This window comes from Asterias amurensis, chromosome 13 (genome assembly GCF_032118995.1).
Source record: "Asterias amurensis chromosome 13, ASM3211899v1".
NCBI lineage: Eukaryota > Metazoa > Echinodermata > Asteroidea > Forcipulatida > Asteriidae > Asterias > Asterias amurensis.
The window spans coordinates 6,272,117-6,286,743 of NC_092660.1; the positions used below are offsets into that span (position 1 = coordinate 6,272,117).

Consider the following 14,627-nt stretch of genomic DNA (forward strand, 5'->3'; position numbering starts at 1 on the left):
TTACCAATAGTGTCCAGTGTCTTTAAAGCCATTGGACACTTTCGGTAAACAGTATTGTCCTACGCCCACACTTTGAGTATCACAACTTTTATATAAAATAACAAACCTGTGAAAATTTAGGCTCTATCGGTCATCGGAGTCGGGTGAAAATAACGAGAAAACCCACCCTTGTTTCCGCACGTTTCGCCGTGTCATGACATGCGTTTTAAATAAATCCGTAATTATCGATATCGAGAATTGATAGTTTTCTCAAAAAGTAAAGCATTTCATGGAATAATATTTCAAGAGAAGTCTTTTACCATTACCTTCTGTAAACCCTGTAAGTAATTTGTAAATCTGTGAATTTTTATATTTTTTTTCTGTTCCGAAAGTGTATAATGCAGTTTTACATGCGCGGTCAATTTCCCCATCTGTAGATATACATGTAGCGTATAGTGACATGACACACAAACAAAAATAAATGAACTTTAACGAATGTTGGTCTCTTCGGCCAGAATAATGTGATAATATATTATAGGATGTGAGGCATGTGATAATACTTTCTCAATTTATTTTACTATTTACATCAGCTATTAACGTATGGCGTACTTAGAAATGGGCTGAGGACAAACCATGCCATAATAGTTTACCTACAGTTAAAGACAGTGGACACTATTGGTAATAATTATTGTCAAATACCAGTCTTCTCATTTAGTGTATCTCAACATGTGCATAAAATAACAAACCTGTGACATTTTGAGCTCAATTGGTCGTCGAAGTTGCGAGATAATAATGAAAGAAAAAACACCCTTGTCACACGAAGTTGTGTGCATTTAGATGGTTGATTTCGAGACTTCAAATTCTAAATCTGAGGTCTCGAAATCAAATTCGTGGAAAGTTTACTTCTTTTCCGAAAACTATGGCACTTCCGAGGGAGCCGTTTCTTACAATGTCTTATACCATCAACCTCTCCCCATTACTTGTAACCAAGTAAGGTTTTATGTTAATAATTATTTTGAGTAATTACCATGTCAACTGCCTAGATACATCAATAGATATTGACAAAATTAGGAGACCACCAACATAGGGCTAGATAGATCAGTTGGTAGAGCGCCGGCACGTTAAACCGGAGGTCGTTGGTTCAAATCCCGCTCTAGTAAATTTTTCTTTGTTCAACCCAAAATCATTTAATAATTATGAATATATATATATAACATATTAAACTATGTCTTCTGTATAAATGTTATTTCATCTACAAGGTAATAATAATAATACTAAACTATAAATTCAGTGTTTTTCTTCCTTCAAGACGGTTCCCATATATCGTGTTCCAATGTTGTTTTCTCTTATAACAGTACATTAGCCATACAAAATACAATACTGGCAGAATTGTTTTATTCGATCTGAAGGAGGATGTTAAAAAAAAAAGGGCGCGCTATCAGAAGTAGTTTGTACACAGTTCGCCGTAGGGGAGAGGGAGGACACATAAACTCCTGCCATCCCCCCCCCCCTCCCCAGTGTTATTTTACATTATGATTGTCTTTCTCTTTTATTGTCAAAGGCTAAGGTTCTTTGTGAATGATCCGTACTGTTATTTAATTATAAAGCATTAAAGCTTCACATTTTGGTATGTTCGTCATCGGTCACCATAGGCATGATAAAAGCTCCGTTTGTCGTTCCAGTGCCGTCATCAACCTCGTTCTCATATATGACGTGACCGTTCTCAAATACCAATGTATCCTTTCCTCGTTTGTCTTCAGAGGCGAGATCCTCCCTGGACAGATGGGCAACGATTCCTGCTCCGATTGAGTCGCCCTCTACGTTGATCATGGTTCGAAGACGATCCCTACGGACATACAGCAAGAGCAATATTCATAATCAGTTCGTGTATATCAGTAGGCCAAACATGTGAAAATTTGAGCTCGATTGGTCGTCGGAGTTGCGAGAAAACCATGGAAGAAAAAACACCCATGTCACACGAAGGTGTGTACTTTCAGGGGGGATGCTTAATTTCGAGACCTCAAATTCTAAATCTGAGGTCTCGAAATCAAATTCTTTCTGGAAAACTACGTCACTTCAGAGGAAGCCGATACTCACAATGTTTGGTACTTCCAATCTCTCCCCATTACTCGTTACCAAGTGAGGTTTAATGCAAATAATTATTTTGAGTAATTACCAATAGTGTCCACTGCCTTTACATAATACATTACATAATACATTGGCTCATGACAAGATCGACATTCGAAACCGATGCGTTCCAGAGTCGTTCCGAACGACTGCAACAGTCGATTTTTCGACTTCTAGCGCGTCCAGTCAGTCCTAACTGTTTCAGACGTCGAACTCTTAATGTACTTATTAATTCAGAACTGTGTTCGGCACGTCTCTGGAGCGCCGGCCTGTAACGGGTGTTATTCGATTGTGGAGAAATTTGAGAAAATACCAATTTGTTTGCTTTTCATTTGTAGCTCATTTCCTCATTTTTATTTATTAATTTGTCTTATTTCACAAAGACCTTCCGCCTGATACTTACAGAATAAAGTCTACCGCAAGAATGAGTGCGATGTCATCAGTTGGCAAGCCAACAGCACTTAGAACGATCACCATGGTTACCAGTCCAGCTTGAGGGATACCAGCAGCACCAATACTGGCAAATGTAGCTGTTAAACTAAACAATGCAATATTGACTGTTAGAATTACGAACAGGAAAGCTTTAAATAATTACTCAGAGACACACTATTTACTAATTGTTATGTATGAAATATTGTTATGCAAATGAAGCTGTTAAAAACTATACAAGTTTTGAAATATTGACAGTTAGAAATATGAAAATGAAAGCTTTCAATACTACCCAGAGAAACATTATTTTGTTTGTTTGAAGGCACTGGACACGTTTGGTAGTTGTCAAAGGCCAGTATTCGCACTTATCCGTTGGTGTATCCCAACAATCCATATGCATGAAATAACAAATCTGTGAACTTTTTGACTCAATAGGTCATTGAAGTTGCAAAAGGATAGATGGGAAAAACACCATTGTTGCACATTATTGTGTGTTTTTAGATGCATATAAAAGGCTTCAGAGCTGAAGTCTTGCCAATTGGTGACGTATTGTTCTCAAGTATAAGCAGAAAATAAACCGAACGAAAAGTGTTTTTAATTTTTATTACAAACGATCAACAAGATTTCCCAATGAATGTTTACGCGTCTGTACTTCAGTAAAAATTTACCCTTTCCCCCAAAACCACGTTTGCACTTCAGTTCATGACAAAGTTTTCTATTATCAACATCTCTCCATTGCTCATTTCTAGTAAGTTTTGATATGGCTATTGATGCAAACATTTATCTTTAACATAGTTTCTAGTGCCTTTAAGCAGAAGAAGCTTCGTCTTAACAAATATTTACCTGACTGTGATAAGTTGGGCTAAATTCAGTGACACGTTGTTGATCTGCGCGATGAAAATGGCCGCCACTGCCTCGTAAAGAGCGGTACCGTCCATGTTGATCGTCGCCCCAACCGGCAACATGAAGCGAACTACCCGACTGTCTACGCCGTTCCTTTCCTCTAAGCAAGTGGTTGTGACTGGCAGGGTTGCCGAGCTGTATGAAATCATGGGCATGGATGAAGTGAACTTGTTATTTAAATTAATGGCAACAAATCACCACGGGAAATGTTTTCCTTACTAATTGGTCTAGAAGAGAACACGGTGAGGAGTGTTTATGGTCTGGGCATTGAGTCAAAAGAGGGCGCTAGCGAGGATGTAGCTTCTTCGTCCAAATCTGCTCCATCCAGCACCGTTCGAGATAAATCAGGGAGGTGAGTGAGATTGCCAGCTATAAAATCACGAACACTCATTGTAAATAGGTATGACTTATCTTTGTAAATAATGATTGTTTATGCTAATAAACTTTGTGGACTTCATACACTAGGAGGTCTTGCATCCAGAGACCAGGTGTCCACGGCGACTAATTATTTCATTTCAATGCGTTGATGGCAAATGTTTAAAGTGCGTTCAGCTTGAGGGTGCTGTCTATTTTTTTCTGAGGTAGCTCGGAAGGAACATCACATTTCTACCAATTGTTTCCCTTCCATGCCACGTTGTATACCATACCTTGAAGATGTTCCAAGAGCAGTCACCAAAGCATAGGAGCATCCCACCAGGTACTTAAATGGATTCTTGCGGGTGAAGATGACGTATAACCCCGGTAGGATTAGGAGTCCGTGGATGGCCAGACCAGCTATCACCGTGACCATGTACATACCAAGCTGAGCTAAGGTGGTAACCCAATCCTCAACCTGTGCCATACTACCGACGATCAGGAACAGGATACCAACGGGTGCGTACCTGTATTTTGAATGATAAACAACTTTTTAAGAAGGCACTGATAATTCTCAAACACCAGTATTTTCACTTGGTGTATCTTAATACATGCATTAAATAGCTAATCTGTGAAAATTGGGACTCAATTGGTCATCGAAGCTGCAGGGAATGATGAAACAAAAAGCACCTTTGTTGCACAGCATGCAAAATGTGTGTACTTTCAGATGCCTGTATAGGCTTGAGTGAAAAAATTACCTCTTTCTCAAAAACTAGTGCTTGGTGTGCTACCATAGTGTATTAAGGATATCTGTGTTTACTCATTTTGCGCTTCCAACAAAATGGTGTGAAATTATCGTGTGCGAATTGATGTCCCCCACCTAGAAATTTTCAAGGAATTAAGGCCAAATCTTACCACATAAGGGCCTGTACAAGCTTCATGATGATCGTGTTAACGGCTGTAAAAAAGGCTAGCAGAATCTTCCCTTCCTCCGTGCGACCAATTCGCCCCAACGCGATCCCAAAGACGATACTGAAAACCACCAGGCCCATAATGTTCATCTGGTACACGTATGTCCCCTTGTAAGTTTTCTTCACCTCTCCTGTCGACTCACGGTGGACGAGGTAGTTAGTAGCCTCCTCAAGAATGACCTCAAGGTCAGATGTCATCGAGGTCATCTCCACTACCAAGGTGTTAAGGTCCATTATGTCAATGGCACTCATCGTCTTAGGTGAGTGTACGGTGGCTGATACTTGAGCGAGAGCAGTGGTTAGGTTACTCACGAGCGTGTTGACAGTCGTCATCATCTCTGTATCCATCCCCATGGTATCCATGAGGTATATGGTGTTCACTGTGAGGCGAGTGAGGCTATTTGTGAGGTGCCCGACGGCTAAATGCTGTTGTGAGTCCACGTCGTCCATCGCGGCAGTTGAGAGGCTAAGGGCTGATACCGTCAGCTTGCCGGTCTGAAATACGGACAGATAAAAAGGTTTAGATATTTTTTTCTCGTATTCATATAGAGTGTGTTTACCATAACCTTTAGGCCCTAGATATAAAATAAGACATTATGACAAGTGCTTACCTGTCGGTTCAGGTCTGCGGTAGTTAGAGAATCATGGTGCTCAAGAAGAGCCGTAAACTCATTCAGATTGGAAGTCATGTGCTTCATTTGAATTCCACGCATGCGTCCATCCAGTATATAAAGAGTTTCGGATAAGGCAGCCGTGCTCTCTTGTAAAGAAACGCCCATGTCTTTCAACATGGCCGCCGTGACGTCACTTGTGTCGAGAGCCATCAGGATGTCCAGCATACTCTTCTGTGCCTGGTGCATTTCGTCAAATGCGATGACCACATACATCTGGAGTTGAGTCATATTGCTCTCGTGTATAGTGGTAACGTTGAGGGCGTCTGCAAAAGATGTCAGCTCCTTAAGAACCTGGTCAAGGTCCGCTATGTCCTTGTCCAGATCACTTTTGTCAGGAGGGGGCGGGCTTGACGCCAAGCTGATACCGGTGATCCAGTCTCGGCTGAGCTCCATGCGGCGTAGAAACTCCTCGATGTCGACCATTACCGCCGTGTTGTTTAATCGTTGGTCTGCGAAGTCCATAGTCTTCATCCGGGAGCTGACAAGACTTGCCTCGACCATAAACAGAGTTTGGTTGATGGTCATTCCGGACATCAGGGTCAGCCCAAGGAGGTCAGCTGAGGTCAAAGGTAAGATGGGTATAACCTCTGTCTCCACGGACGTCTTGAACTGTGATGAGGAATTATCATGAGCAAACGATAAACTTTAATAACTTTAGCAGATAAGGAAAACCCTATGAAAGGAAGGGATAATGTTGCACATTATTATGTGCTAAAAAAGTCCTGGCGGCCGGTTAACAAAATAAACAATTTAGACTATTTAAAACCCAGAAAAAAACTGCAAGCTCTGTTCTGTCACCAATAAAGGTACTTAAATTTCAATTTAAAAAAGAGGGGGGGTTGGTGATCAAACGTAGAACCAGCGGAACCTCGGTTTCCACATGTCTTGCATCTCTATATGATAATCGAACCAAGAAGAAGGATGTATGGCGTCGTCACATACCGTTCTGAAGCAGGCCTCGACGATATTGGATGGAAACATATTCCTTGAATAGACAATGGGGTAAAATAAGATGAAAACAATTATTGCATAAGTAGATGGAAAGAACCTATACTCATTGTTGGCATTGTGTACGCACGTCGCACCATGGCTGTCATATTGACGACAGAGGGCGTGAACGCCACTGCTAACAAATCGTTTGGGTAATGAAACCAAGGGACCCTCAAAGCAAATAGCACTGTGATCCGTGGGCCGGAAGATACATAGGCTAAAAGTAAAACAGTTGGAGACTTTGGAACGCTAGGTGGCAGCAGACTTGTCAGGTAAATTTCCACGGTTTATGTTATCTGGGGCGTGCGCACAACAAAGAATAATGGATTTACCTGGTAAGTCTGCCGCCAGCTAGCGTAACAAAACGAAAAAACATTGGAAATGCTTGATTTTTGTTATATCAGGCATCTTTTTGGCTGCCAACCACGTTTTCATTTGAATAAACTGAAACAGAAGCATTGAGCAAATAAAACAAAATGCGAGATGACGATGGAGAAATGTTAAGTTTAAGGGCCTTGTCAAAGGAGGAAACTTTGCAGGCAACTTTTGTAGCGCATGTCTGAGCAATGTTTAAAACTTCATCTTACGATCCACATAAATTTGAAAATTAAAATATGAACGGGTTCTCTTCTTTGGGATTGCCTGGAATTGGTTGCCTGCAAATTGCCTCGAGTGACATGAACCTAAGATGTGGGAGTGCAAACACAACCCATGCAAGGCTCCGGTCCCGGATAAGAACCAGGGTCTACAGAGCTGAAATACAGGGAAGAAATAACTGAGCCAACCTATGTTCCCTCATTCCTAGTCGAAAAAGGAGACAGTGGAATCAATACGAAATCTACCTGGCAAGTAGGCACACACATGGTGTCGCAAACCAATATATTGATACCTCACCAAGCAATGCCACACTCCCTATAGGAACAAAATCATTATAAAAGGGAATATTGCGGCTACGTTGCTTGTATATAATATGGAGGACAGAATATCAAATGTAGCAGAATGTCATTAACAGACTGACTCAAGTCTAAAGTTTATTTCTAAAAGTGGAATGTGGCCATGATGAGTTAAGAAATAAATCCCACTTCTGACACCATGTAAAGAAGGTAACAATTCGTCGGTCGCACCACGAACTGACCTAACTGACACAAAATCACACATTTTTGCAAATTTGTTTTAAAACAAATTATTGACAAAGTCAATGCTGTTAACATTATCAGCAAGTTTCAGTGCCTAATATGTAATAGTTTGGTAATTACACTAATTAGTATAAACGACGCATCGCTGGACTTGCCATTTTGTCATTTCACAAAGTGACCTATCTAGATACGTTGATTTACCAATGGTTAAACTATGCGCTACAGCGCGCGCGATTATGGCGCGCGTGCAAATTTTCGCACCACGAAGTGACCTAACTAGGGAGCGTAGTAATTTCACAAAGTGACCTATCTCGATAGGTCTCTGTTACGCATTGGTTTGTACACAGCGCGCTGCAGGCAAAAATGAAATTTTCAATTTCACAAAGTGACCTATCTGTTTAGGAATTAATTACTTGTTAAAATAGTTTTAGGGATTGAAACACATTGATAGTTCTGTATGAATAAAGTATTCAGCTTTGTTTTCGTCATAAAATAATACAATAAAGTTGGTAAGCAGACTCCGAAACAGCAGTTTCAAAAGTAGTGCAACTTCAATCGTGATTTTCTCTGAACACGTTTTTTAAAACAGTGAACGAGTTAGGTCAGTTCGTGGTGCGACCGACGAATTTATTATGTTGGTTGGGCTGGTCGGGCTTTTTTAAAGATGATACGAGAATGTGAGCAGCCATAATGTTATGAGGTCAAAGCATGATGAGAAATAAACATTGGACTTGAGTCAGTCTGCTGTTGGTATACTGCCACATCAAGTACACACACATGCACGTGCCTACAATAAAATCTTAAAGGAGGTGGATAACAAATATTTACGCCAGCCAATAAACCCGGATCTAGGCAAAAAATTTGTCTTTATGTTATTATCCAACTACCCTTATGCCCCATGTTACATTGTTAAACAAATAGGCATACACCCCATGGTTAATTTGCTAAAATATTACCCAGTAATGAGAGGGTATATACAGTAAACACTGGTTCAATTCAAAACAGTTTTTATTGATCTATGTACGCCATCCATAAAACACAGTTCTGTTTGCAGAGTGTTTTGGTGTTGCGACGAGAAATCCATAAATCGGTGGAGGGTGTGTCACTGTGCGTCGTAAAATGCACTGATTAACACTTTGAACCTTCAAATTGTAATATTTTACAAGTTAAAATTAGAGTAAGCTCAAGAAGAATGCAGAGCTGTAGCTGTAAATGTTTACTACACCAGAATTTTGTTTTATAAGAGCAGCAGCCGATTTCACGAAACGCTAGGGTTGACTATCTCGAGTTATATGATGATAACTCGTCCTACATCTGTGGTTACGGAACTTAACTCATTCACAGTCCTAAGATTAGCCCTAGTGAGTTTGGTGTAATCTACTACAGAAAAATAAGAAGCACATTCTACACAGTTTCACATGGACCATATAAACTGTTATTTGTAAAAGACACTGAAAAAAAATATCTCATTTTTTTAAGGGGTATTACTGCGTTACTCAACAGAGCAAAAAATACTTGTGAGCACAGAGTCTGATGAATAGCACAAGATGCATAAAAACTTTATAAACAATTTGTTTAGGGATTGGCACTAGAATGTTGTTCTTGAAATAATTATTTGTTTTTTCCTATTTCAAGAACAACATTATTTTTTTTCACTGTTTGAATGAAGAAGAACAAAAATGATGTATTGGTAAAGTTACGCCCACATCCGTATTGACAGCTTATGGTCCGGTTGACCATTCAAACTCTAAATGTTTTTTTGTTTGTGTAAGATAAAATTGTCTGGAAAAGGGCAAAGATACAAGGATGTGAGTGATATTATCAGATATTTTTGTTTACTCCGTTGTTTGTATAGTCCATAGCCCGCCTGCGATACGAAACCTACTTGTATTGTACTGTTAGCATACTGTGTAAATTATGATAAATAGTGTGTAGTTTATTGTTATGGGGCTACTGTTGCCTCCATGCAGTGACTGATGGCGAGTGGTACTCACCCTTTTTAGTTATTAGCTGTTTCGTAGCGCAGCGCAGCGAAACAGCTATTGTAGTGTTCGGTTTTTTATTTGGTTGTTTCAGGATTACTCAGTACTCGCATGTTTTTGCATGGTTCCTAAAGAGCAATTGCAATGAAACTTTCAGTGATGAAGGGCATTGGTGCAAGGAGGGTCCTAAAAGAAATTCGTCATGATGACGTCATCACCGGTCACGTAACGTCCTCTTAAAGGTGTTTTATTTAAATCTTTGAAAATCTATATCAAATCAACCACAAGAGACCGTAGCTTTCTGTTAACGGGATTGGGTAGGGATTAAATGGGTCTTCATTTTATTTTATGTGCGTGACCTCGCGTGACCTCACATGACCTCTACTTCCGGTCGAAACGGGCCAAAAACGGAAGTGCCCTGTAACTCAAAAGTGGTAACAGTTATGAAGTTGCTTTCCCATGGACGTAAGTGTCTAGCGAGGGTGGGCAGTTCAAAAAAAGTATTGATGACGTCATAAATTGCAACAGCGCCCTCTAGTGGCAGGTTGAAATTTCTTCAAAACGGGCTCTTTGAAGATGTCTGTGGCGAAAAATTTTGTAATCACTTTAAATGTTACACACGTTTACTGTCTGGCAGGCATCATATGTGTGAAGTTTCAGATCAATAACGTCTTCGGGAGTCACGTGACGCGGTATTAAATGTGCACTTTTTTAAGTCGTATAACTCTCAAAGTAATGACGCCATTATGTTGAAACTATGTAGATTGTTAGATATTGGCAAGTTCTCGTGAATTGTGGAATGACGTCATGATGACGTCATCACATGATTTTTAATGATTTTTTCAATGTTTACATCTTTAACACATCAATTGCTGTCTGAACATGGTATAATCCAAATTAATTTTTTTTTATGCCACTTTGGGCAAAGTGCTTTGAATACACAACAAATTTAAAACTCAAATGGGAAATTTGAAATGTTATTGACGAAACAGCTATGTATTTGTGCAATGCCATAAGGTTGCGTGCCATAGCCTCACGCACACATTGCCATGCCAATGTGTGTAATCATTTGTACACGAAAATTGCTTTGAATACACAACAAATTTAAAACTCAAATGAGAAACTTGAAAAGTTATTGACGAAACAGCTATGGATTTGTGCAGTGCCATAAGGTTGCGTGCCATAGCCTCACGCACACATTGCCATGCCAATGTGCGTAATCATTTGTACACGAAAATTGCTTTGATTACACAACAAATTTAAAACCTCGAATGAGAAACTTGAAAAGTTATTGACGAAACAGCTATGGATTTGTGCAGTGCCATAAGGTTGCGTGCCATAGCCTCACGCACACATTGCCATGCCAATGTGCGTAATCATTTGTACACGAAAATTGCTTTGATTACACAACAAATTTAAAACCTCGAATGAGAAACTTGAAAAGTTATTGACGAAACAGCTATGGATTTGTGCAATGCCATAAGGTTGCGTGCCATAGCCTCACGCACACATTGCAATGCCAATGTGCGTAATCATTTGTACACGAAGTACAATGCCATGCCAATGTGCGTAATCATTTGTACACAAATACCATGCCGTGTCCTCGTACACTCACCCGATTGCGTGTTTTCCGTATGTAGTTGCATTTTGTACACAGGTAATATCCTCATGCACATTCTTAACTGTACACAAGCAATGGCAAGCTCCGTCATGAAAGGTACTGGTCCTATGATGACAATCCTCAAGCAAGGATTTAATGATGACGTCATCACCGGTCACGTGACATCATCTTAAAGGTGTTTTATGTTAACTGTTTGAAAATCTATATCAAATCAGCCACAAGAGACCGCAGGTTTTTGTTTGCGGGATTGGGTAGGGATAAATTAGGTCTTAATTTTATTTTGTGTGCGTGACCTCACATGACCTCTACTTCCAGTCGAAACCGGAAGTGCCCTCTAATTCAAATGTGCAAAAGTTTTGAAGTTGGTTTAACGATGATAGTGTCTAGCAAGGGTGGGCAGTTCAAAACAAATATCGATGACATAACTAAACGCAACAGCGCCCACTAGCGGCAGGTTGAAAACTCCTTAAAACGGACTTTTTGAAGATGTGTGTGGTGAAGTTTGGTGTAATCACTTCAAATTTTACACACACCTTTACTGTCAGGCAGGCATCATTTGTGTGAAGTTTCAGATCAATGACATTATCGGGGGTCACGTGACGCGGCCTTAAAGGTGCACTTTTTGAAGTCGTATAACTCCCGAAGTAATAATGCGACTTTGTTGAAACTTGGTAGGTTGTTAGACATTGGTAAGTTCTTGTGAATTATGTGATGACGTTGTAATGACGTCATCACATGATTTCTTATGATTTTTTCATTTGTTGCACCTTTAACTCATTAATTGCTAACTGTACATGGTATAATCTAAATTATTTTTTTAAGTAGCCAGGATTGGCCATAACTGCTTTGTTTATTAAAATGTCAATTTCAGATGAGAAATTTGAAAATGTTGTTAACGAAACAGCTCTGCATTTGTGCACAAATACAATCAGGTCTAGTTGTACTTTTTCCTATCAACGTGTTGTGACTTTGGCTGAAGTTGCTTGGAGAAGAAAGCTTGCATGAGCTTCTGGGTTTTGAGCATATGTGTGAATAAAAAGGTCTAGCCACACAGATAGCCAGAGCCAAAGCCATTATAAGGCACTGGACACCTTTGTTGTCAAAACCAGTATTCTTACTTGGTGTATCCCCACATAATATGCATAGAATAACGAATCTGCGAAAATTTTGACTCAATTCATCATCGAAGTTGCAAGAGAATAAGGAAAGAAAAAATAGCCTTACTACACCCATCTTTGTGCTTTCAGATGCCTAGAAAGGCTTCATGTTTGAAGTCTTATAATAATTATTTGAGTGAGAAATTACCTCTTTCTCAAAAACTACGTTACTTCAGAGGGAGCCGTTTCTCACAATGCGTTATACTATCAAAAGCTCTCTATTGCTCGCCACCATTAAGTAACTATTTATTCTAACAACTACTTTGAGTAATTACCAATAGTGTCCAGTGCCTCATTAAGCATCTCAACGTTCAAAGAAAATGTGTGATTTGTCTTTAGATGTTAGACCCCTATGTTGTTGAACTCTTCATTGTCAGTAATAACTAAAACAAAAATTCACAACTACATTCAAACTTACAGGATGAGGTCCAAGATAATGTAGATGATGTTAACCATTAACACCATCCCCTATTTCTAAGATCGAATTAAACAAGATTGTCTCTACATTTAAACTTACAGAATGAGGTCCAAGACGGCGTAGACGATGTTAACATCATCTTCTTTCTTCTCTGAATCAACAACATCTTCTGAGCCACCTCCAGGTTGGATGAGGAGAACCAAGACAATGCCAAGAACCACAGCGATGATGGTAGTAGCCATGTAGTAGATAACCGCACGGTAGCCTAGCTTTCCGGTCATGGTAGAATCTAAGGATGCCAGGCTCGCCACGAGACTGGAGACAATCAGTGGGATGATCATCATCTTCAGCATACTCATGAAGAGTTTCCCGGGGAAGCTGATGTAGTCAATCTGCTCCTGTGTGAACTCCACCGTGACACTCAAGACGTAGCCGATAACGAAGCCCAATATGACATATAGGATCAGCAGGCAGAGCAAGACGTTCTCAGAGCTGAACCAAGCCCGGCGAGAGGCTCCTTCATGACCCTTGAGACTCCCACGGTCATCATCATCAACACTTAAAGTGAAATTCTGAACTTTCCCGTTACTTTCCATCCCCTTCCAAGCGACAATCTTCAACTTAATAATTCAAAGACTCAAGAATTGACTTAAGTCCAAATAATCCTTTGACATTCAAAATTGTTTGCTCACAGCGCGCGAAAAATAATCCTTTCCTAAGCCCCACGTAATGCTAACTATACTAGCTTTACTGCAAAAAAATACCGCCCATTCTAACTCCAACTTCATCAAGGTGGTGACGTCATAATATCCGTGACCAAACCCCGTGACGAAAATTTAGACATCCAGGTCACAAACCCGCCCGCAGTAATGTCAATATTAATACAGTGGTTAATTTTTAACCCGAGAGGGGCCTTAGTAAACACACTTGTGAATGGCATACGTACTGCTGCGTCAATAAAAGGTTGATTTAATCTACAAAAACCGAACACCTGGAAAGAGGTGATGGAATTTGTAACAACTGCTGCTACATAACTTCCTTCAGTCCGAGTGCGAGTCATGATTCCTGGAAAAAACCACTCATGACAACCTTATCGGATCCGGTTTGTGTCGTCCTGCTATTGTTATTCTACTTTCCCATTTTCTAGAGAATTCTTTTGTGGGGTCCAAGTTGAAAAAAGGGTCCTTTAGTAAATCTGAATATCTTATTGTTCCACACTTACGATTAATAATATTCTTAAACACTGTGTGGACGTGTGTAGGTCCACATGTGTTTCACAGAGCGGACATTTTTTTTCTGTTTTCGGGTCTTAACTTCGTATGATTGCGTGATTTAAAGCCACGACCGTCCACATTATACAGCAAGTCCTATTGGCGGCTCTCTTAATATCGCATGAACCATCATAATTTTTAAATGTTAGATGGTATACCCTTGCCTTGTCCTTGTGGTTTGCGAAGGGTGTAACCCAGAAGCACAGGAGTAGGTGGCTACGTGCCTTCTTGGTGACAGTTTGATTTGGGTTGATAACCGATATCAGTTTAGTGTGTCCCTCACCTCGAAGTGGCCGACCGGCCTTGTGAGTATGGGCGATATCTCATAAATGAACAAAAAGCAAACAATAATAATCATAAAACGTGGTATATACAATATTATACTAGTTTGACAGATCCATTGCGGGATCAACACAGTTTAAAGACAGTGGACACTATTGGTAATTCTCAAAGACCAGTCTTCTCTCTTGGTGTATCTCAACATTATACATAAAATAACAACCAAAAATTTGAGCTAAATCGGTCATCGAAGTTGCGAGATAATAATGAAAGAAAAATAACCCTTGTCACACGAAGTTGTGTGCTTTCAGATGCTTGATTTCGAGACCTCAAATT

The 14,627-nt window shown here is 39.9% G+C and overlaps 1 protein-coding gene across 1 annotated transcript; it reads right to left on the minus strand.

Annotated features, from left to right (window-relative positions):
* Nucleotides 1–614: 614 nt before the first annotated feature.
* On the minus strand, nt 615–13,455 carry LOC139945806 (uncharacterized). The gene is made up of 8 exons (XM_071943245.1): nt 12,841–13,455; nt 6,380–6,422; nt 5,375–6,046; nt 4,708–5,258; nt 4,086–4,319; nt 3,379–3,573; nt 2,510–2,644; nt 615–1,825 (listed from the first exon to the last, which is right to left on the minus strand). The coding sequence occupies exons 1-8, from the start codon at nt 13,335–13,337 to the stop codon at nt 1,597–1,599; spliced, it is 2,556 nt and encodes an 851-aa protein (XP_071799346.1). The 5' UTR covers nt 13,338–13,455; the 3' UTR covers nt 615–1,596.
* Nucleotides 13,456–14,627: the final 1,172 nt, after the last annotated feature.